The sequence below is a fragment of the Hippichthys cyanospilos genome, chromosome 16, assembly GCF_059441005.1.
Source record: "Hippichthys cyanospilos isolate Australia breed blue-spotted pipefish chromosome 16, RoL_Hcya_1.0, whole genome shotgun sequence".
In the NCBI taxonomy this organism is placed as follows: domain Eukaryota; kingdom Metazoa; phylum Chordata; class Actinopteri; order Syngnathiformes; family Syngnathidae; genus Hippichthys; species Hippichthys cyanospilos.
Window position 1 is genome coordinate 18,317,197 of NC_142384.1, and position 22,686 is coordinate 18,339,882.

At 46.6% G+C, this 22,686-nt stretch overlaps 4 protein-coding genes and 2 non-coding genes across 7 annotated transcripts; 2 read left to right on the forward strand and 4 right to left on the reverse strand.

Moving 5' to 3' along the window:
* Positions 1–135: 135 nt before the first annotated feature.
* On the reverse strand, positions 136–5,137 carry rpl3 (ribosomal protein L3). Its single transcript, XM_088438095.1, has 10 exons — positions 5,030–5,137; positions 4,417–4,609; positions 3,671–3,839; positions 2,770–2,905; positions 2,139–2,325; positions 1,547–1,707; positions 1,363–1,464; positions 1,178–1,273; positions 485–604; positions 136–245 (listed from the first exon to the last, which is right to left on the reverse strand). The coding sequence occupies exons 1-10, from the start codon at positions 5,030–5,032 to the stop codon at positions 201–203; spliced, it is 1,212 nt and encodes a 403-aa protein (XP_088294221.1). The 5' UTR covers positions 5,033–5,137; the 3' UTR covers positions 136–200.
* On the reverse strand, positions 306–439 carry LOC148411162 (small nucleolar RNA SNORA54). The gene has a single exon (XR_015868285.1). It is a non-coding gene; the product is annotated as a small nucleolar RNA SNORA54 (small nucleolar RNA).
* LOC148411163 (small nucleolar RNA U83B) lies at positions 2,409–2,497 on the reverse strand. Its single transcript, XR_015868282.1, has one exon. It is a non-coding gene; the product is annotated as a small nucleolar RNA U83B (small nucleolar RNA).
* A 458-nt stretch (positions 5,138–5,595) lies between the features above and the next one.
* slc25a39 (solute carrier family 25 member 39) lies at positions 5,596–11,326 on the reverse strand. 2 transcript variants are annotated; one of them, XM_088436298.1, is made up of 12 exons: positions 11,032–11,322; positions 9,459–9,564; positions 9,017–9,076; positions 8,839–8,889; positions 8,086–8,195; positions 7,762–7,829; positions 7,562–7,686; positions 7,285–7,458; positions 7,015–7,124; positions 6,606–6,687; positions 6,448–6,528; positions 5,596–6,362 (listed from the first exon to the last, which is right to left on the reverse strand). In XM_088436298.1, the coding sequence occupies exons 2-12, from the start codon at positions 9,553–9,555 to the stop codon at positions 6,244–6,246; spliced, it is 1,077 nt and encodes a 358-aa protein (XP_088292424.1). In that variant the 5' UTR covers positions 9,556–9,564; positions 11,032–11,322; the 3' UTR covers positions 5,596–6,243. The 2 variants fall into 2 exon arrangements, with proteins under 2 accessions (XP_088292424.1, XP_088292425.1); XM_088436299.1 differs by lacking the exon at positions 8,839–8,889 and having other exon boundaries at positions 11,032–11,326.
* A 453-nt stretch (positions 11,327–11,779) lies between these two features.
* Positions 11,780–16,772, forward strand: grna (granulin a). Its single transcript, XM_088436300.1, has 9 exons — positions 11,780–11,984; positions 12,089–12,193; positions 13,383–13,464; positions 13,536–13,636; positions 14,181–14,334; positions 14,832–14,929; positions 15,019–15,249; positions 15,784–16,041; positions 16,494–16,772. Exons 1-9 carry the CDS (start codon positions 11,871–11,873, stop codon positions 16,635–16,637), a joined length of 1,287 nt encoding a protein of 428 aa, XP_088292426.1. The 5' UTR covers positions 11,780–11,870; the 3' UTR covers positions 16,638–16,772.
* Positions 16,773–17,786: 1,014 nt separating this feature from the next.
* On the forward strand, positions 17,787–22,438 carry rundc1 (RUN domain containing 1). Its single transcript, XM_088436297.1, has 5 exons — positions 17,787–18,306; positions 19,769–19,927; positions 20,104–20,302; positions 20,375–20,470; positions 20,685–22,438. The coding sequence occupies exons 1-5, from the start codon at positions 17,938–17,940 to the stop codon at positions 21,554–21,556; spliced, it is 1,695 nt and encodes a 564-aa protein (XP_088292423.1). The 5' UTR covers positions 17,787–17,937; the 3' UTR covers positions 21,557–22,438.
* Positions 22,439–22,686: the final 248 nt, after the last annotated feature.

A 22,686-nucleotide genomic window follows, 5' to 3' on the forward strand; every position in this document is an offset into this window, starting at 1 on the left:
AAAAGTAAATATTGAAACCTAGACTATCATCTCCTCAACTCTAAACTTGGCGTGCAAAAATAATCGAATCACTATTACTGTAATAGCAAAGTTGACTTCTAAATGCTGAACTACACACAGAGACAAATCGACAAGTTTGGTTTCGTACACATTTTATTTTTTTTCTATTAAACTCTGCAGATACGAAAGCCTAGCAGACTTTAGGCCGACTCCTCCTTGATGAGACGGTCCTTCTTGAGCGGCCCCTGCAGGCAAAAAGACAAAAGGTGCTCAGTTGACATGGCGCGGAGCCGCCGACCGAGTTGGCGTGTTTCCCGAGAGTGAACAGGGAGCGAGCGCGAAAAGGGCCGCTGCTCCCCTGCCTCACGGGAGCTTCATCTGGCACAGGAATGGAACCCGAGTTCAGACGGACGGCCGAACCGGGTTACGAACAGTGCCCGCCCGGCGTGCGTGCGTGCGTGCGCCACGTCCAATCGAGTCTCACCATGAAGGCCTTCTTCTCTTCCACCGTCTGGAAGCGGCCGTGACCGAACTTGGAGGTGGTGTCGATGAACTTCAGGTCGATCTTCTCCAGAGCGCGGCGGCTCGTCTGGACCAGCAGAGACTACCGGGGAAACAAAAAGCCACCGGGGTTAAGACCACAGGAACGGTTTGCTTCAGTTTAACCAGTTCGGTTTTCCGACGCCGCCCCCGGCCGCCGTCGATTTGACATTTTGTAGTGAGGACCGTCGGCGCGGCTTCAGCAGTTCATGTCGGTGTTTTGTCTCTGTGAGATCTGGCCTCCAATTGTCTTTGTAAGAATGCTGTCTTTTATGATAATACGCCCAAAACGAGTGTTTGTTGCTCCAACCGCTTGTGTCTGTGGATAACACGTTAGCTAATCTTCAGCATGTTCTATAGTGCTGCCTTGTATGCCAATCATGCGTTAGCATTTTAATTTGTGCCCTTTGGTATATTATCTTAGCATATGCATAATTTTTGCATTGATAAGTACTCATTTGCATCCAATTAGTTTTCAATTGAAATAGAATTTGTAATTGAGTTATATGGTTGATTTAATTCATGTTATTTATGTACATTAAAGTATTGGAGATCGGTGCTAAAAAAGTTGAGGACCCCTGGGCCACGGGGGAAAATGTCATCACCCAACTCCACCATAGCGTGATGTGATGCTGACCTTGCGGAGGGTGAGTACTCTCTTCTTGGTTCCGACCACGCATCCCTTGACCATGACAAAGTCGTTGGTGACTTCCCCGTAGTGGACAAATCCTCCCTATTGGAAGGAAACCCACGCAAATGCATTCATCGGCTGTTTTTGCAGAGTTACAAACAATCGGCGCGCCCCCTAGCGCGAGCGCTGACCAGAGGGTTGATGCTCTTGTTGGACAGGTCGTAGTCAGTGGAGGCGTTGTTCTTCACCAGCTTGCCGTCTTTCTGGTGGTAGCCCTGTCCGATCTTATAGATCTTAGGAGAGGAAGAAAAAAAGAAGTGGCCACATAAGCACACAGTCATGAGGTTGAAGAGGCGCATCGTGAGGCCGCCGTACCTTCTTGTTGATCTCCGTGCGATGGTGGTATCCCTTCTGACCGGCGCGGGCCACAGAGAAGGCCACGCGGGCAGGATGCCAGGCTCCGATGCAGGCTACCTTGCGCAGACCGCGATGGGTCTTACGGGGCAGCTTCTTGGTGTGCCAACGGCTGGTCACACCTGCACAAGTTCAAAGAAATTAAAATATAAATAAATAACGGCACACCACAAAATCTGCCTAACAATTCAATACGAAAATTGGGAGCGTTGGCTTCTATTTGTCCACTAGGTGGCCCCAATCACTCCAATGTAAATTGCAAGGGGAAAAAAAAGCATGTTTTTAAACTTTCAATAGTAGCTCTCAAATGGGGGTACATAGGAATAACAAGGTTTCTGGAGGTATCAGCAAATCTAAACCCTTTAATTGCGGCAACAAGGAGAGTACACTTCTTTTCAATATAAGAGCTAATAAAATGGAACATGAAGCAACCCATTGCTAAATTGTGTTGAGTCATTTTATAACTCAGATTTTACACAAATGTAAAACTTGTGAGTGAGTGTGTGTGTGGTGGTTGTTGGGGAGGGGCACTTGTTTGTAGAGCAAATATTACCTTTGTATCCATGTCCCTTGGTGACCCCAATGACATCGATCATCTCGTCCTGAGTGAAGACGTTAGCGACGGGCACCGCCTGCTCCAGCTTCTCGCGGGCCCAGTCCACCTTGTCGGCGATGGAGCCGCCGTTGAGCTGGACCTCCATCAGGTGCGACTTCTTCTGCTTCAGGGGCAGCAGGCGCATCTGGCGGCAAACAAAGACGGAGGCCGGTCAGCGAGCCGGCAAATTGGCAGGAGCGTGTCGGGCGGCCGCCGGCGGGAGATTGAGTCTCAGAAGGAAGGCAGCTGGAAGGTATCCTCACTGGAATCATCAGGCGCCACGCCTGACGCAGGAGTTCCATGGTCTCGTCACTGACGGCGGACGCTAACCCACTTGCCAACAAAGCTTAAATATTTCTTGCCGTACGGCAAAACCGTAATAAAAGGTGGTTTGTTGTGGATAGAGAAAACGTGGCGGACCGTGTCATTGCACGGCCCGTTTAAATGTGTTGCTGTACCATGTGTTTTATGCCAAATGTTCTATGTGTAGGCCCTTTGTGATTTTGATGGTCCCAAGCTCGTTGGCAAGCAAGGCAACATCCGGAAGCGCAAAAGGTTGAGCCGCCCAGCGCGACGCCCCTCAACTCACCTGCGTGTGGGCGATGATGCGGATGATCTGGCAGTACTTCTTCATGGAAGCAAAATCCTTCTCCAGCTGCTTCTTGCCCTCCTCGTCTTGCCATTTCTTGCTATACTTGGTGAAGGCCTTCTTCTTGGACTTGTACCTGCACGCGAGTGGTCACAACAAGGTTGGCGACAGGCCCTTCATGACCTCCAAGGGTCAGCGGAAGGACGAAGCGCCCGACTGGTCGCCCTGATCGAGGAGGGGCGGCACCAGCCACAAGGGGGGATTTCGGCTCGTGGCGCGGCTTCTAAGCAGAACTTTCCACCGGCCAGAGGAGCCCGGAGCTCATCAGGGCACGCGGCACCTGAGCGGAGCTGCCACCAGGGGCACCGAAATTGACCGAAAGTCTCACTCAGTGGAAACAAAAACCATCATCCCCACTGGCTGACTAACGTCTGCTTTCAACATTTTATGGCAGTGCTTCTCAACTCAAGCCGAAAAAGTGTAGGCAGTTAGGGGGAAAAAAACAAAACCATATGATTTGGTAAAGTATAAAATGATTTGGTAAAGTATAAAAAGCTTTTTTTTTTTATTGGAAAACAAAAACCTTAAGTGTTACACAATTATGAAATTATAATTAGTTTAAAATAATTAGAAGTCAATTAAACATTTGGAAAGAGGAATTTACATGGACATTACGTTCTTTTACTTTTTCGTCCACCCTAAATGAAAATTCGGTGCCTATACGATGTACAAGTCGCATCGGATAAGTCGAACTATCAGATTTTGAGAAAGTTCAACACTTATAGGTGCGCCGTTTAATGCGCAAAATGCAGTGAATAATGAGGATCTGAATTTCCGCTGCATATTCAAGTGTGAGCGCAGGTGAGAAGCAGTGCTCCAAAGTCAGGGCGAAGCATCTCACCAGTTCTTGTAGAAGCGCCTCTTGCACTCGTCGCTGATGTGCTCAGCAAAGACGGTCTTGAAGGAGCGCAGGCCACGAGGGGTGCTCACATAGCCCACCACGCCGACCACAATCATGGGAGGAGTTTCCACAATGGTGACGGCTTCCACCACCTCTTTCTTGTTCACCTCTGCACAGAAATTCACACAATTTGTACTTCGCGCAATGACAGGGTCGAGGCGGGCGACGTCAACAAAAATGGTGCTCAGAAGTCGACGATCAGCAAGGAAGTTTGAGTCCATTCAGTCCGCCCGTCGAGGGTCTCATCATAGATAACAGGAATGAGACGAGACCTTGTGCTGAAGTCAAATTCAATCGTTGAATCGGGCAGCTCAAATGCAACTTAACTACGCTGGCTCTTTATTGGACATATTCAGTAGGTCATTCATAAGACATATCATTTGGTCTTATGGATTTAAATTTGCTTTTCCACCAAACTAAATAAAATATATATACATTATATTAATGCCTAGTCTCAAGTTTAGGTCAAATTCAAGAGGTTTAAGTCACTTTTACGTCACCCTGTGGTAATACTTGCAGATTTTCGTTTTTGATGTATTCTGATCAAAACCAACCTGATAAAATAAAAATAATGCCGAACAAATTTGCCAAAAATCTTGTGAATATAATTTTGTTAGATACTTGGTCTCGTCCCATCCCTAAAAGATCGAAAAACATATAAAGGTGTTGTATTTTCGCCCACTCACTTGATCCAGGTCTGTCCACCTCGCGGACGATGTGAGTCATGCCGGCCTTGTAGCCCAGAAAGGCGGTCAAGTGGACGGGCTTGGTCGGGTCGTCCTTGGGGAAGCTCTTGGCCTTACCCCGGTGACGGCGACTCCTCTTGCGGGGCAAGAAGCCCAAGGAGCCGTGGCGCGGAGCCGAAAACTTGCGGTGGGACTACGAGATGGCGGGGAGAGAGAAAAACAAAAAACAAACCTTCATTCATTTTGACAAGGTAGCAATAGCATTAGCGGCTAACAGGCTGTAAACGAAGCACGATGCCACGTGCCACGAATTGTCAAAAGACAACAGATCGCATGCGTACTTTCAAAATGCCCATTTTTAAAAATCTGCATGTTAAACTGAAATAAGACCGCATGGGGTACAAGTAGCCATTTTGGGCCACGACTACAGGCCTTCCGCAAAAAGTCATTTTCAGTCAATAGTCTCGATATGTCAGAAAAAAACACCCATGGAGAATTGATAAAACGGAATTAGGGCTATGTAACGCTTTGGAAAGCAAATAAAGCCTAAGATGCCAAAGATGAGCGACGGATTGCCATTTCGTGTTCTCGCCAGGCAGCTAGGATCACTCACCATTTTGTGTCCGTTCCGATTGAAAGAGGCCCTTCCAAGAGCGTACTGATGTTTATAAGACGGACGTACTATCGCGAGACACAACGCGACCTCGTATGTTCCAAGCACCGCCTCTGGACTTTTGGAGTCTGCATTACACACAGTGGCCACCAAGAGTCACTCTAGAGCTTCACGGCTTCATTTTGTAAACGGTTTGATAAGCAAAATGATTCGATATACCCTTATTTGTTTAACGTAGCCCAACCCTTTCCGCCAATATTTGCTAAACACCGAAAACAAACCAAAAAAATGGAAAAACTCAAGCTTGTGTAAATTTTGTGCTCCGGTGCCATCTTGTCGCTCATTGAAGTGAGCTGTGATAATTAAAGCCAAAGAGTGCTTCGACGCCAAAAACTGGGCTGGTTTCAATTTAAGGATTGATTTAGACTAAACGTATACAGTGGTCTCTCGTTCACCGCGACGATTACGTCCTAGAAACAACCCGCAATAAACATCGAAGTAGCCATTTTAAAGCAATTATTATATACACGTTTTAAGGCTGTAAAAAAAACACAATACACTCAAACTGCCCTCGTGATTCCATTTAATTGGAGAAAAATGGAAACATTCAACAATAAGGCAACGTGACTAAATGCTGTTTTCCATATTTGGAAAATTTCAAGGGATTTGACAGCCATCACCAGAAGTATGCAACTGAACATTTCCATTCAAGAACATCTTCAAGCTGTGAGGATGTCTGATGATTTTTTTTTTTTTTTATTGCTAGGATCCCATCCTATCCTATGGCTTTGCTCCACTTGCAAAAATGAAAGAGCAGCATCTTCTTGTGTGGAAATGTGTCCGTTAGCTTATGAGGGCCTCCCATATTTCCAAGTGCTACATTGACAACGTTGACTGTTAATTCAATGTCCATGCATCTTAAGCACACTCATCATGCTTCTGAGCTCGTGCAGTTTTGGTCATGGATTTCCCATGAGGCATAGCATCCCAGCCTCAACTTCTTGACCGTTGAAATGATTTCTGGACCTCGTCGACAACAGTACATCAAATCCTTGTCCAGAAATCCAAAAACAGGGTCGCAATTTGTGGAATGTTCAGAATTCTTCCAACAGTGAAACAGACATTGCGACGCACATAAAAGTTGAATTTGTAAAAATTGGCGCTGTCTCAGCTTGATCATAAACTTCATGGCCAATGTAAAGATATGCTCTTCTTTAGGACACCGCGGGCTCACGATCCCGGTTGATTTTCTGGAAGAAGGCCTTTCCGAACTCGTAAGTGCTGATCATGACGGCGCAGGCCGGCGCCACTTTGATCACCCTGGGCATGAAACCTGAAGGCAAAGACGACTCCGTTTAAAGTCTTTTTGTTATTTTAAAAGACAGTTTTCCCAACCCGGGCCCAGATGAAGCGCATACCTGCAAAGAGCCCCCGGTATCCCACCTCACTCCTGATGTCCCTCATGATGCGCCAAGTGGACGCAGTTTTCTTTAACGGGGCTGCGAGGACCGACGTCAACAATGAGACCATCGCAGCGACAACTTCATGTTGATGACTGCAAATTCAGACAACCAACCTCCTAGCGCGTCCATCTCCCCCAGCTGGATTTGTCTGCGAGTCTTCACCACGTCGAAGGGCAGAGTCAAGATGGCGGCAATCTGACATTTGGGACAAAGACACGCACTTGGATGTTATTCAGCAAATGTGTCATGTATATACAGCCACTACCCTTTTTTATCTGTAAGAATCAATTATCCTATTGATTATTCTAGTGGTTCTCAAAAGTGAAAGTAAATCGGAGGCACGGGAGAATTTAAAAGGGTTTTAAAGTAGGAAGGGAAAAAGCACTATAAATGTACCTGCAAAGTTTACAAGGAAAAAAAAAAATCACTGAAAAGAGGTTGATAATCCCTGCATTACTTCCTCATTGACTCTTGTAAGTGAATATCAGGAAGTCAGTATGTGTGTGTGTGATGTATGCGCACCGTTCCAGAGGCGGCGCCCGCGGTGAAACTGATGGCGAAGTTGGCCTGGTTGATTTGAGATCGCTGACACAGGTGGGCTTTCACCAGCTCGTAGTTGAACCAGTAAATTGCTGCGCACGCACAAAGGAAGAGAGAAATTAGACAGAGCAGACACACAATGCAGTACGCTAGTTTGCTTTTTTACTGGCAGCACTCCTAACTCATAATAACTCGACAAAGCAAACTCGTCAAAAGGAAAACCACGGGAACGAGCGTCCCGGCATTTCTTACCAGAAAAGGGGACGTCCCTGAGCACGGTGGGGCCCCAGCCACGCCACAGCGACACGAGGCCCCCTTGGGCCACGGCGCTGCGGATGCAAACGCGCAGCTCACCGTATGTCAGGTGACGCGACTGCATCTTGGTCCGGATCAACTCCAGAGGACTGATGACCGTCACCGCGCCCACTGCAACACACACACACACACACTCAGGCACAAAGTACAACTTCCACCACCGGGAGGCAGCGTAAGTTTCATCCAGACAAAAACGGAGTTTTGGTCAACTTACATCTGGCGAGACCCCCGGCCAGGAGCGGGATGTGGTCGCCGTGGAAACCCATGCCAAAGCGCAGGAAGTCCCGCAGCTGGTCGTAGCAGGTGAAGTAGATGACGGTGGCGGGCACCGCCATCACGCTGCAAAAACACATGGGACCTTTGAGAGGCGTTTTAGTCGTGCGCACTGCCAAGTCGGCGGGGAGAGCTACTGACAGCGTGGGTGGGAGTCCGCTCCACAGAGACCTGAGTCCTTCATGGCGAGTTATTTTCACAAAAGCATCCTGCGACACAGACGGAGGATGAATGACTCAGACTTACTTTCATTGGGAGGTCTCACACATTATCTCGCGTATTACTACTTATTTCTTTGTTATTTCGGAGAGTATGTTATGTCCATGATGTTTTGGATGAATAATATGAAGCAGTGTACACGGTGGCTAAAATGTAGCATGGGGTCCTGATTTTGTAGACACTATTTGAGGCATATATCCGCGAATTGCTGCAGTAGTTCAGTGACGCTATTTGCTCTGAACTCACCAGGGTGCCGCTGAAATGCGTCTGTGGCTTGTACCAGCCGGTGCAGTTGCTTCGATTCTGACACACGTAGATGTGATCCATCAAGCCGTTACAATACAGGAAGCACCTCCCTGGGCCAGAGAGAAAAAACGGCGTGTTACGACACAGGCGGTCATTGACCTGGGCCTTGGCAGGACGTCTGATAAAAATAGCCTGAAGCGTGTCAATTATTGTTAAGACTTTTGGCTTGGCGGGCGCGACGGTGACGAGGCGACGACCGCTCGGACGACAACATGCCAAACAAAGGGGCTGTGTTCAAACAAAGCGCACGTGCATGTACGCGTGTTATGCAGGGCACATTGAGAACAATATTGCTGGACCATCCAGCAAAGCTGTATTTCTACGAATAAAGATTGTACTTATAAGAAACTTCTTTTTCTAAGTGCACGAAAATTATACGTGAGAACAAAGCAGTCATTTTGGGAGAATAACATTTAAAAATTGTTGCAATTTGTAATTTTTCCTGGTCAAACAAACTTTAATTTTCAAGAAAAAACAAATACACTTTTAAAGTTTAGAAAGTGTAATTAAAATTGGAAGAAAAGATTTGGTGTGGCGTTCACATTCAAGGTTTTCTTTTTCTCTTATATTATTTGACCGTGATGACATTTTCGACTTAACTTTCGTTTTCAGCCAATAATAACATTATTTTCCCTGTGACCCTCAGAGGTTTCAGAGGTACATGCGTGCAGCGGGCGAGTGTCTGGTACTCACATTTGGAGGGGTGGGCGACACCTGCCCAGGAAGCGGCATCGCTAGTTAACGCTTTGGACAGAAAGCAGAAGCAAAGGGGCGGATGCATGTTAAAACATCAATCAGGCGCCATCCACCCACAACTCGAGATCAAATCCACCGCAGAGAAGAAGAAGAGTGGCCGTAGCGAAATGGCTACCTTGACGGAGCGGGCCCTGCTGGGCCTGCAGCCTGATCTTCACCACATCCAGAGGGGTGACTGCAAACCGGAAAAGAATACAAATAAAAATGAGAGGCAACCATAGACTGATTAGCGGTCACCTAAATACAGCCAGTTGTGCCTTGACTTACGCATTACCTTTTGTTCCAGAGACAAGCTAGTAACTCAATATGCAACAGTCCCCCTACACACAGAAATGTAAAATTCTGTTTGAATTGATCCCCCTCCCCTCCCACACACACAAACATTTCCTAAAGCATACCTGAAATGAACATGTAACTCAGATTTTGTCTGGCAAAACAAAGAATCAAAATAATAAAGTAATAACTCCTACTACAAAAGTGTTAAGTGTGGGGACACTTGTAAGTCAAGGTACGACTGTACATTCTTTTTTTCTTCTTCTCTCAACACAATCTCTCACCAAAAACGGACGTGAGGAGGGCTCCAGTGCCAGAGGCCAGCATCTGCTGCACTGGAGAGATGGCGGCCGACGCGCCACCGGCGGCCCGCTCCGCCATCGTGCCCACCTGTCGCCCCAAACACACAACAGTGAACGCCACAGAGGCGTTTACTGACCCCCTCCGTCAAGAACCAGCCCAAGCGTGTGCGAGCTTCTGCAAGCTATGCAAGTCAAGCATTGCACTTTATGCTGGTGGGCGCTCAAAAAAAAAAAAATAATAAAAATTCTGGGAATCGTTGGTCTTCTTGGACCACCAGGCACTGCCTGACCAATAAAACATAATAAACAACTTACTTACCTTTTGTTCAGTTAAAGATCCGATACGATTGAAATCTGATGAATTGCCTAGCCATTTTTAATTGTCACAATGTCAATAAATAATGTGGTTGTAAAACAAGTGCCTTCATTTTTTTCCTGTCTATGGATTCTCAGTTTTGGATCAAAGTCAAAAGGAAACACGGCAGCCTTCTTTGAACATCTTGTGTTTGGTTTTCCTGAAATGCTTAAAAACGACTTGGGCAATTCTACTCCCTCCCTGACACGAACGAGGGAAGGATTATGAATACTCCTTGTTTGATAAGACCTCATTTCTACTGTTGCCGTGGCAACACAAGAATAAAGGCGGCCTCGATTGAATTGTTTTTGCAGCATAATGTGAGGCAGGCACACATGAAATCGCATTTAGCCAAGGTGCGGTTGCTTATTGGGCCTCCACTGATATCTTATCAGTGCTGTGCATATGTCAAATATCGTAGCCATGAGTGCTAGCACCAAACATATGCACCTTGACTGATCGTTATTTTATCAAGGTTTGTTTAAACATTATAGCTATTTAAAATAATGCAAGAAACACTTAATTCCACAGTTTTTGTTGACAAAAACTAGAGTTTCGACTGTCTTCAGAAACTGACGGAAAATGTAGCAAAGCTTGCTTTCATCTTATTTACAGTATTATCATCTGCTTATTTGACAAGAAAAGGCAAAAACGGAGCAAATATTTATTTTACCCTGTTCTTAGCTTTTCTTTGCTTATTAATAATAATTATTGTTTGCTCAAGCATGAGCTTTAGGACAAACGATGTATGTACAAAGAAAACAGCTTTTCTTGCCAAACTAGTTAACGCGATTAAGAAATGAACAACTAAAAGGATGCTGGTCACCCGTCACCCATTACGACACACAATTATATATAACATATCAATCTCGATGTCAGCAGCGTCGTCATTTACACTGATTACAATTTTTGAAGGGGAAAATGGAATATGAGCTAAAGATGAAAGACAATGGCGTTCTGATCAACCAGTACACTGTGTCCTTTTCGTTGAGCTGTCAACAAGACTCATTGTCACACGAAAATGAACAAAAACGACTATCGAAAAAGTAGCGAGATGATATTACATATTTTGATGAAGAAAAATAAGCGAATATTTTAAAACGAACACCATTTGGAGCTAGCATGTAAACCAGCGTAAGTCTCGAGCGTTGTATGCTAGCCAGTTAGCATCCATCGTTTATTATCATTTTTTTAACTCACCTTTACTTTAACAGTAGCTTTGCACCGCTCCGAGAAAGAGTTTCACCCATCCCACTTGATGTTTTTGTTTAGGAGCAGTTTGCATCGCTCCCGTCAACTGTCCTCGTCCATCGTCAGTGGTGAACCATTGCTACGTATTTCGCAAGGGGCCTTCATTACTGCAGTGAAACGTACAACTTCAAGATTTATCGCCCCCGAGCGGACGGAGGACGCACTGCAAGCTGCAGCGTGTAAACAAGTCCAAAGAAAAGAGGACAACTAACAAAATGTTGACAAATTGAAAGCTTCGGGAGTTCCACTGAGCTGTTGGAACAACTAGACCATTTAAAAAAAAAAATACTGAATAACAAGCACCTACTCTGTTTTGCGGTCCTCAAGAAAGCGTAAAGACAAATAAAACTAATGAACCGAGCAGCTTTTTATAAAAGCTTTTTCTTACAGTTACAGAATGTAGTTTTTTAAACTATTGTCACAGTTTAAACAAATGGGAAAACCATGCATTTTAGTATTTTTTTTAAAGCTAGAATATTTTTAACACAGAATCCTTTGTTGATTTATGACAAGAAAAAGTATGCAGCCTCCCGCAAAAATGTGTATTTTTAAGAATAAAACCCCTGATAAATTTGACATATTGTGTTTCATGTCATTGACTTAAGCTTTGTGCCGGATTTTGTTCAACATCAAAGGGAAAGCATCGAAAGAGACCAATTGACTTATCGCACTTCCAGGAAAGCGCCATCCCTTGGCTAAAATATTGCGCGTGGAATGTGGAAGAATTCATCCAAAATAATGGACATAATGCTGCACAAGGGTTAAATATTAGAAGAATAAAAAAGGAAATGACATGGTACGTTCAGTGTACGATTACAGTAAATGGGCGTGGTCAAAACAGCACTTTAGAGGAAGCGCTTTGGCACTGCACAATCGCTAACGCTTCAAAGTTCACATTCAAGGTAAGTGCGTGCTACTGTTTGGGGGGTCTTATGATGCCTAAAACGTGTCACAAAAAATATGGTAGGGAATGATTATGATCAATTGCTGTTGATATGAATTTCAGATGGCTCGCTTGGCTGTATTCTGCTGGGCCATGCTGCTTCTTGGTGGGACATGCCAAGAAATTCAGCCAGCCGCCAACAGCTTCCTGTGCGGCCCCTTTGACCAGGTGAGCGCACACGTCCCCCCCCCCCCCCCCCAAAAAAAAAAAAGAAGAATTGACCTTCAAAACATCATAGACAAAAGAATCCTGCAAGGCTTTGTTTCACTTTCCGTATGATGAAACAACCTACAAAGGTCAACAAATGGAATCCAAACGTTGAAGTCAATCTTAAAATGGAAAACTCCATTTTTATGCTCCTTTAACGCAGGGGTTCGCATACGGTTTGGGAAGGCAATTTTTCCAAGGACCGCCATTTAAATGTTTGCAGGGGAAACAAAATCACTTCAGCCAAAAGACTTTTTAATTACAAACATATTTAATTTGACAACAAGTATATTTGTTACTTTTCTGCCATAGTGAAGTTCACAAAATAAAAATTGTAAATTGCACACCTCCTCATAACAAACTGGGTCAACTTCCCCAAAACAGGTTGCTGGCAAACAGTGGGTCAAAAACAGCATTAGCTTTGCTGGCTTCATCACCTTGTTAGCAAGCAGTTGTGGATACAAAATGCATTTTGAAATTTAACAAATATTCCATCCATCCATTCCATTTTTAGAAATATATTAAACTGGTTAATTGGTTGGTAACCCAATGTTCTGTCCTTCCAAGATGAGTCCTCCCTTTAACATTGTTCCTTGGGACTAAAATGCTGCAAGATGACAAGAAAGCATGGAGTTTGTCTACATGAAGCTTTTCAAACTTCAAACTAAGTCCTTGGTGTCAAATTTCCACGACCAAAGGGCAAAGTATTACTTTTGTCTAGATCATACTGTAGATGTCAAACTCCAGGCCATGAGGGCCGCCATCCCTCTTGTTTTCCGTTTTCTTTGCCAAACACACCTGACCCACCCCCAAAAAAAAGAAAAAGAAAAAAATCTCATTTGTGAAATTTATAGCACAAATACACAGGGGTACTGAGGACCTAAAGGGACATGGAGAAAAAAAATACTGCCAGCTCTCGCAATACTTATTGCAGGATCTCGCACTACTTAATGCGGGATCCCGCAATACTATTGCGAGATCTCGCAATAATTATTGCGAGAGCTCGCAAAAGTATTGCGAGCTTTCGCAATATTTTTTTTTTCTTCCATGTCCCTTTAGGGGGTCCGTACAGGGGTTCAACTTGCAAAGTATAAGATGACGTAGTCTCCTTGATAAGAAGAATACGGATGCTAATGGGATCTTTCAACAGGGACCGGCCTGCGCCGACGGGAGGCGCTGCTGTCCGGGCGGCCACAGTTGCAGCGCCGACAGCACCTCGTGCATCAAAACAGGTTTCTATCTGCTCGGTGGGAACACGCGGGAATCGCCCACTTCATCTTGACGCGGTTGCTATCTTGCGCAGAGTCGCTGGTGTCGTGCGGCGACAAGCACTACGAGTGTCCCGACACCGCCACGTGTTGCCAGACCCCCGAGGGCACCTGGGGGTGCTGCCCCCTGCCCAAGGTACAATCGCCTCCATTTCACCATTTACTGTAAACAATTGTGAAAAATGTGGGTAATTAATCCTATTTATCGCCCGGCTCCGCTTCAAAATCAAACGGGGGCAACCGCCATCGACAAAAATGGCAAGTTTGTGACTTAAACTTGGCCCAAAAGCTGGCTAAACAGAAAAAACTGGACGTAAAAGGTTAGCGATCCCGACCTGTGAAAACTGCTATCGACGCGAAAGGGGCTTGGCTTCTGTGAGTCCAGTGTTAAACTTGATGACATTCTGCTTTTGGTACGACATACAAGATAGCGTGTACCACTTGTGAAATATTTTCAGCAAACTCCCTTTGAAATTGTATTTCTAGGCTTGTCTGCCACTGACAGTGACTGACAATGATCAACTTAGCAAGAAGTTGCTTCATGTTCCGATTCATCTGCTCATATTTTGTAAAGAAAAATGTACTGTTCCAGTTTATGAAATGCTCTAGGTTGTCTGAACCTTACAATGAGGAAGTCAAAAATCAAAATGTCGAATGACACCAAAAGTCTGCCCCCACAGGCGGTGTGCTGCCAAGACAATGTGCACTGTTGCCCCGCCGGCAGCACGTGCGATCTCCAACGCTCGGTCTGCGTTTCCCCGGAGGATGGCCGGGTCACGCCCATGTGGGACAAGCTGCCTGCCAGGAAGAGGACCGACTGGGAGAACCGGCGAGGTTGGTTTACACACACACACATCAAAGGGAAAGCATTGAAAAAAGACACTGGGGAGCTGAAATTTCACCCAGATGCTGACAACGTGTCAAAAGCTCAACATGGCATCACTACTTAGTTGTCACACGAGCCACCCCTTGGCTAAAATACTGCGAGAAAGATGTGGAGGAAAATGTCCCAAAAATGATCAAAATAGTACAACATGGTTAAAGGGTCCATAGCTACGAAAGATGTGATCAGCGGCTTGTCTTTTACCATAAGTAAAAGTAAAAGATAGTGTTAAGGTCCACCAAGTTTGGAAACAATCGCTGAAAAAAATGCGGCGCACGTGCTAAATCAGTTAGCCACGTTTAGACGAAACATCAAAACAAAAGGATGCGCCCCGTCGAGGTGGGCGTGGCAAACGTGCCCTGTCATTCAGGTCTTCCGAGTTAGAGGGAGTTGGAATGTTTGTTTTTACACGCGACCGTTGAAAAAAACGGCTGTGCTATTTTCGCAGCCGATATCGTCCCCTGTGACGACAAAGTTGGTTGCAAAGATGGCACCACTTGCTGCAAAACCATCCAAGGCCTCTGGTCCTGCTGTCCTCTGCCAGAGGTAACGTCACGGTCGGCTACGAACGGAACGCGAGACGGCTTTCGCCTGATGTTGATTTTTTTTTTTTTTTTTTTTTATTGTGCGCCAAGGCGGTTTGCTGCAGTGATCATCGGCACTGCTGCCCCAAAGACCACACGTGCAACTTGGTCGCAAAGACTTGCGACACGGGACGGAGCTCGGTGCCCTGGTTGGAGAAAGTGGCCGCCGCGCCCAGGAGGAAGGAAGGGATCGTCCGGTGCGACGACGCGCACGCTTGTGGCGACGACACCACCTGCTGCAAGGACATAACGGGAACGTGGGGATGCTGCCCTCTGCCTCAGGTGCCTCAGGATTCTTCTTGACTTTGTTTTGGAGGACACGAAAGTCACCTTTCATCCACCAAATGCCCAGTTTGATTGTCTATTTTTTTGCTTGACTAACTGCAATGACAGCTCTATCACTCAATCACTTCACGATCTCTCGAGCGCCAAACGTTAGGTACCCTACCGCTGACCAATCAACCGGTAGACACGTCAACCTAATAAACCAAAGTAATGGAGCGACAAAGAAGCCCACCGAATGGAGAAACTGTTTTTTAGAGAACTAATCAACCAACAAAGCCACTAACACATATACCCTAAAAACAGTTTTGTTAAAAATACCCCCCCCCCCCTCCAAAAAAAAATGTTAGCCAACTATCTAATTCACCTGCTAACTCACAAGGGACAAACGGCCTTTGACTCTTGGGCTTGTCAGATCTAGTGAAGCTTATTTCCCTTTTTTTTTCCCCCACTTTCACTTTGCGCTTTTGTCGAGTCTGCAATTTGGGCTCGCCAAGCGTTGCGGCCTTCAAGTCTCACTACCCGTTTCGGCAGGCCGTGTGCTGTCCCGACGGCGCCCACTGCTGCCCCGCGGGCTACACCTGCGACCAGCTGATGTCCAAATGCGTGCAAGGCCCCGTGGCCGTCCCGTGGTACCCCAAACTTCCGGCCTCCTCCGCGCTCCCGCCGCGGACCCTGGCGGCCGCCGCCAAGCCCGGACAGGTGCGCTGCGACGACCGGAGCCAGTGCGACGACGGGCAGACCTGCTGCAAGATTTCGCCCGACCGATGGGGATGCTGTCCTTTTGCCAATGTACGACAGATCATTAGCCCGCATTTGCGTTTGGAGCAACAGTCAGTGATTTTTGACAGTATTAAAAATAAGAATCAATTTGAAGTTGTTGTTTTAAAGTTACATAAATGTATAACATGGTTTTATTGGTCCGGCCCTCTTGAGAATACATTTCTGACACCGTTGATTTGTATAATTTATCCCACACTACTGCAATGTAACCTTGTTTTAAAAAGAACTTTTATTAAACTGAGAAATATAATAGTCAGAAAAATCAAAAAATGGTTGGTTAGAATTACAAATCCCAAAACATGTATTGATTTGTTCCTAAAACTTTTTTTTTACATATCGCACCTACAGTCATTTAAACTTTGTATGATTCACCGGGCCCATGGGTCAGAAATATGACCCTTGACCCCAAAGAGAGCTCCTTCGACGTGCTTAATTGTATTCTTTTTCTGGTTTTGTTGCAGGCGGTGTGCTGCAAAGACATGCAGCACTGCTGTCAGACCGGCTTCAAGTGCACCTCAAGTGGCCAGTGCTTCCAGAACAACGACCTTCCCTGGTTCCGGTTCCTCGCCAGCGGGAACAAAAAGCAACAGATGGATGTTATGTGAAACACTGCGTCTTTTTTTTTTTATACCACACCGATGTGAAAACACAGTTCACTGATATATTGTGCTCGATGTTCATATTGTAGTACTAGTCTGATCATTAAACAGGCCTCCTAATTTGATGGTGGAACTACCCAACGGTTTCGGTTTTTGCTGGAGCCGACAATGCCAAGAAACGCAGCGATTTCAAGGTAGTTGCGCAAGAACGCCCTCAAGCGACCAAAAGCGGAATTGGCAAAACAAAGCCTGCACACTTTCGGGAAGTGTGTTAGTGTAGTTAGCTTCAGTGCTAGCTTTCTGATCATTTAGAAACAAACGTCAACATTGTGAGTTAGCAGTTTTAGATGATTACTGTCTCTGCATGGCTAATATGACTGGCCTGCCCCTCCCGACCCGTTAACGACCAACCAACCAACTAGTTATTAAAACGTTTAGTGTTGCTGTCACTGGTTGTCAGACAATTAAAATATTTGGAGTGAAGTTACACATTTTCCCATCATCGGTAGAAGATTAGTAATCAGTAGTGCTTCGCCTCTGAAAACTTTGTAATATGTAATCAATTTTGTAATTATTCAAGCAAAATAACATCCGTAACTCCAAATTTAGCCAATCAAAACATTTTAATTTTGAAGCGGAAAACATACCAGTTTAGGTTAAACAGTGAAGCAGTTAAGACCGTTGTTTAGTGTTTGTTATTTGGAATATTTGCTATAAAATCCCCCAGGCAATGTTTTTCCTCTTTGTTTTGAGCTCTCTTACAGTACGTGTATTAATAATAATAATAATAATAATCATAAACGGCGCTTCACTTCCGGTAGTTTCAGACTCGTGATTGGCCTACGCGTCTTCTGACGTATGCTGCATCTTTTTTTTTTTTTTACTGAGCCAAATGAACCCCCTCAAAACTGAAGTGAAATCGATCATAGGTGGTAACTCGGTGCTCCTTTATTTTTTGTGCTGTGACCTAAACCCTGCTAACAAATTACTGACCGACAAACCCACCCCTAACCGTCAAACCTACACTTTCGGGTTTTCTGTGATTGGCTACTCGGCTTTGACGTGTGTTATCAGCTACTTTTGGATAGGTCGTCATCGACTGACGCGTCTCACTCTTGACGTAACCCATGGGTTTACTTCCGGATATCCCGTGATTGGCTGACGCGTCTCACTCTGACGTACTGTTCATTTTGCATCAAGATGGCGATACACCTGTCGCCATAACGGCGATCAGTGGTTGTTTTGTTTTTTTTAGTCGAATTGAAACGCTGTAAACCGAGCGAGACTTGGGGCGCCCCCGTCCACGATGTCCACGGAGGAGCTTACGGCGTCGGACAGCGAGGCGGCGCTCGCCGGCGCCGGCGAGCGCTGGGCGCCGGTGGGCGCCGTGGCCAGCCCCGAAGAGGAGCGCGCGAGCGGCGGGCTGCCGAGGTCGGTCGACGGGGAAATGGCGGGGCGGCTCAAGAAGCTGGAGGAGGAGCAGGATCTGCTCAACTCGTCGCTGCTCGCCCTCACGTCGCACTTCGCCCAGGTGCAGTTCCGACTCAAGCAGATCGTGCACGCCCAGAGCGACGAGAAGGAAAAGATGCTGAGCGAGCTGGAGGAGTTCGCCTTCCGGGGATGCCCGCACGTGCTCGGCTGCGGCCCCCGGGAGGCCCAGCATCTCCGCAACACGGTGAGAGGACGCACGAAGGCAACGCTTCTTGTTTTTGCTTCAACGGCTGGAGATTGTCATTACACGCAGAGGTGTCCAAACTACGGCCCGAGGGGCATTTGCGGCCCGTCGTCCGGGGGGGGGGGGGGGGGGGGGGGGGGTTAGTTTGCCTCATTATCTATGACGTAGCTGTTTTTGTTTATATAGGCCGGCAGTGGGCAAACGGCGCATGCGGCTCTTATATTGCGGCTCTCTGGGGTTTGGGAAAGCAAACAATGATTATTGGTTCAGATCGACCACGTCAGGGGTGTCAAACTCATTTTAATTGTGGGCCACATTGTTGTTGTTATTAAACGATAGGGCGGGCCAGAAGTGGCCCCCGGGCCTTGAGTTTGACACCCGTGGACGGCATAACAAGCGAAGCATTTGACTTGCAGTCAATGAAGTTTGCGTAGTTGGGTAATAGGACGACATCTTAAGCCGGAGGCGTCCGTGTCAGAGTTATGTCACACGGACGCCATTCAACGTGAGATTAAAGCGGCTTTGCCGTCGCATGCTGAGTTGATCTCTTCATGATTTTCTCTTTTTCTGAGTGACAGCAGCTGGAGCGATGAATGTCATTTAAAAAAAAAAAAAAATAGAAGGTCTTGTTTGATGAAGGCTGGTGTGTACTCGGCCAATGTTGACTTTTTGTTCTTCACGTCTTTCTTTGTCATTCTCACACGCATCAATTGCAGGACGACTTGGTGAGTTACACACATTCGCACTGGCCCTTTCCAGTCATGTTTTTATGTCACTCAGCTTGGGCTGATTTTGAAAGGTTCATAACATCGTCAAATATGAATATTGTTTGACTTTCAACCCCTCAAAATGTTCAGTGGCATCAGCTTTATCCGTACATATGCATATTTACATCTACATATTTCAAGGCTGTTTCCTTTAGAAGAACTTTCATTTTCATTCATTCGATGCTGCAGATTATGCAGATGGTAATATTCTGGTATAATATGCGTTGCATGAAATCAAATGCTTCAAATGTGATATTTAGTTGTTTGAAGCCTTTTGTCAACAACAAGTCACACGATGCATAGCAAGAACTTTGCATTATGTGGGTCCAGGCTAAACCACTCAATGAAGTCATTGCAAGGCTTTTGCGGTCTCAACACAAAAACATTCTATTGCACCCTGTATGCGAGTTGCTGTTAAGGGTTAATGCAAAAATCGGGGGAAATGCACGTCATGAAGAGTAGAAAAAAAATCTAATTGCTTCATGAAGCAACTTGAAGTTCCAATCAAGAGTTAAAATACAATAAAACTGCTACCTTGGAATGTTGGCGTGCTGTCTGTCTGCATGTGCTGCTGCTCAATTTTTGTTGAAACAGCCATTGCTCAGTGTTATAACAGCCGCAAAGATGCTATTCGTTCATCTATGGCGTTCTTGAATGCGACGAGGTTAAAATGGATCTTGTGGTTTGCGCGGCAGAGCGAGCGGGAGAAGCGGGAGCGTCTGGAGGCTCAGCGAGAGCAGCAAAAAGATCTCATCTTCCAGCTCAAGACGCAGCTGGACGACCTGGAGCACTTTGCCTACCAGGAGGGCAGCTACGACTCGCTGCCGCAGTCCGTCGTCATGGAGCGCCAAAAGGTAAGCCATCTATGCGCGCCTGTTTCCGCCAGTAAAAATAAACAAGAAAAAAACAAATATGATCTAATGCACTCAATGTAATTTTTAATTTGAACTGATGACACTCTATAAAAGCGTTACGGAGAAGGATTATCCGGGGGCCCCGCCGCCGTTGATTAGCTATCCACCATTGTCAGGTGATCATCGACGAGCTGATCAAGAAGTTGGACGTGAACCTGAACGAGGACGTGGGCAACCTCTCGCCCGAGGAGCTGCGGCGGCGCGTGGACGCCGCCATCGCCCAGATCGTCAACCCGGCGCGGGTCAAGGAGCAGCTGGTGGAGCAGCTCAAGACGCAGATCCGAGACCTGGAGATGTTCATCAACTTCATCCAGGGTTGGCGCCTTTCGCCCGTGTTTTACGCCTGTTGCGGCTCGCCCGGACTAAACGTGTTGTTGTCCCCTCCAGATGAGGTGGGCAACCCTCTCTTGTGTGACGGCACGCACTGTCAGCAGCCTCTGGCCGCCTCCGCCAAGGCCAAACCCCCAAGAGGGAAGAGGATAGGTGAGTCGCCTGGGAAAGGAGGGGGAAGAAGGTGCTTGGGGGGTTTTTGTTTTAGCGCTTTTGTAATCAGCAATAGGATAGGGGCTTGCGTCACTCCAAAACATCAGATTGACATCGAAAAGCGGAGAAAACATGTGACAGTCACTGTCTAAATGTAATCGTTTAAGATTTCAGTAAATATGTGTGCCGCGGTGTTATTTTTCTTAAATATCAGCGGACCCGGAGCAGGCGCAGAGGATGCGCGAGACGGGCCTGCAGCTGATCCAGAAGGCTCTGGCCGTGCTGCAGATCTTCGCCGCCAGCCAGTTCGGCTGCTCGGCCGGCCAGGCGCCGTCGGCCTGGCCCTCCGAATCGGCGCGGCGCGACTACGGCCCTCTCCTCCGCCGCCTGGAGGCCACGGCGGACAAGGTGCGCGTGCTGGCCTCGCGCCGCCAGCCCGGGCCCGACCACGCGGCGCACTACGCGGGGAGCTCCGGCGCGGGGCCCCGCGACGAGCTGACGGCCTGCGTGCGCAAGGAGCTGGCCCCGGCCCTGAAGGAGCTTCTGGCTCACGGGCTGGTGTCGGCGTCCCAGAGCGCCAGTCTGGTCCTGGCGCCCATCTCCTGCCTGCTGCCCCAGCGGAGCGCCGGCCCCCGGGGCATGCACCCCTGGGAGCTCTTCGTCAAGTACTACCAGTGGAAGAACGGCAAGGCCCTGGCCGAGTCGCCCGCCAGACAGCTCTCCGAGTCCTTCGGCCTGCCGCTGGGCGGCGGCGGCGGGGGGCCGGCGGCCGTCACGCCCAAGCAGTCCCTCCTGTGGGCTATCCACACGGTGCTGAAGGAGCACGGGCGCTACAAGCGCGGGCCCGACACGGAGCTGAAGGCGCTGGTGTGCATGGCGCTCAACGAGCAGCGCCTAGTGTCCTGGCTCAACCTGCTGTGCAAGACGGGCGCCCTGGTGCAGCCCCACTACCTGGCCTGGAGCTACATGGCGCAGACCGGATTCGAGGGCGCCCTGCGCATCCTGGGACGCATCAGCCACCTCAAGTTCCGCCTGCCCGTCGACCTGGCCGTGCGACAGCTCAAGAACATCAAGGACGCCTTCTGATATCGCAACCCCCCCACGTTACTTGAAACCAATTCATTTTTTATTTCATTAGAATAGCATATCGGAAGTGAAAATTTTGTATTTATTTTCCTCAAATGTTCTGTCATATTCAGTTGAATTAAAATATAGTTCCGCCAATTCATTTTAAATATATAAAAAGCACTTATGTGGAATAGATGTACTACTTTGCCCAAATACTTTATAAACCACAACCATTTTGTCATTTATTTTAATAAATAGGTGGTTCAAATAAAGTAATCAAATCTAAAAATGGAAATAGTTTTATTCAAAGATTTTACACATTGTATATGTTAACATTTTTGAAATTATTTTACAACTGATCACTATTCCCTTTCCTTGAGCTTCACGCACTCCGTCAGAGTGCTTGAATTTCCTCGACATTCCCCCGCTGTGTACACTACTGAAGTATTTTTCCAAAATGGCTGACACTCCCAAAAAAGAGATCCTTGCAGCCTGACGGACTTTACTGCTTTTCTTGTTGCAGTTAAAAAATGTTTTATGTGAAACGGGACTATGGGAAAAACAATAATGGTTGTGACAAGTATCTTCTCCTTGAATGTAAACACCATCATTGCTATTAAAGTGCTACCTACACGTGTGTAAAATGTTTGCTAACAATGACTCCAGCAACTAAAAAACACTAGTACAGGTAGTACTAAATGTTGTTCCTCTTGTACACAAAAGAAATATTGGACCATATCGGCGTACTTGTAAAAATGGCTGACAAACTGAATTACAATTGTGCAGCTTTTTTGTTCATTTGATTTCTCTTTCCTAAAGTCTAATGACACGTTGAAGTAATTTTACCTTCCCAAGTTCCTGTTATGGTTCATGCAGAGCAGATTAAATGTGAACTCCTGACCTGCTTGTGGCTTTTCTTTTTTTCTTTTTTTTTCACTTGTTCCACACCAAATCCAAAATATGTTCCAGAAAGGCCTTATTTTCCTTTCATTCATATGCTCTACAGAATATATACAGAATAGGCATTTTATACAAATAAAACAATTACTATTTACTGTATTGTTATTTGAGGGCGGGGAGGCTTGTTGTGAAGGAAGTGACGTCGAGTAGGAGGGACGAGCAATAGTGCGAAAGTGGGTGAGAGTTGG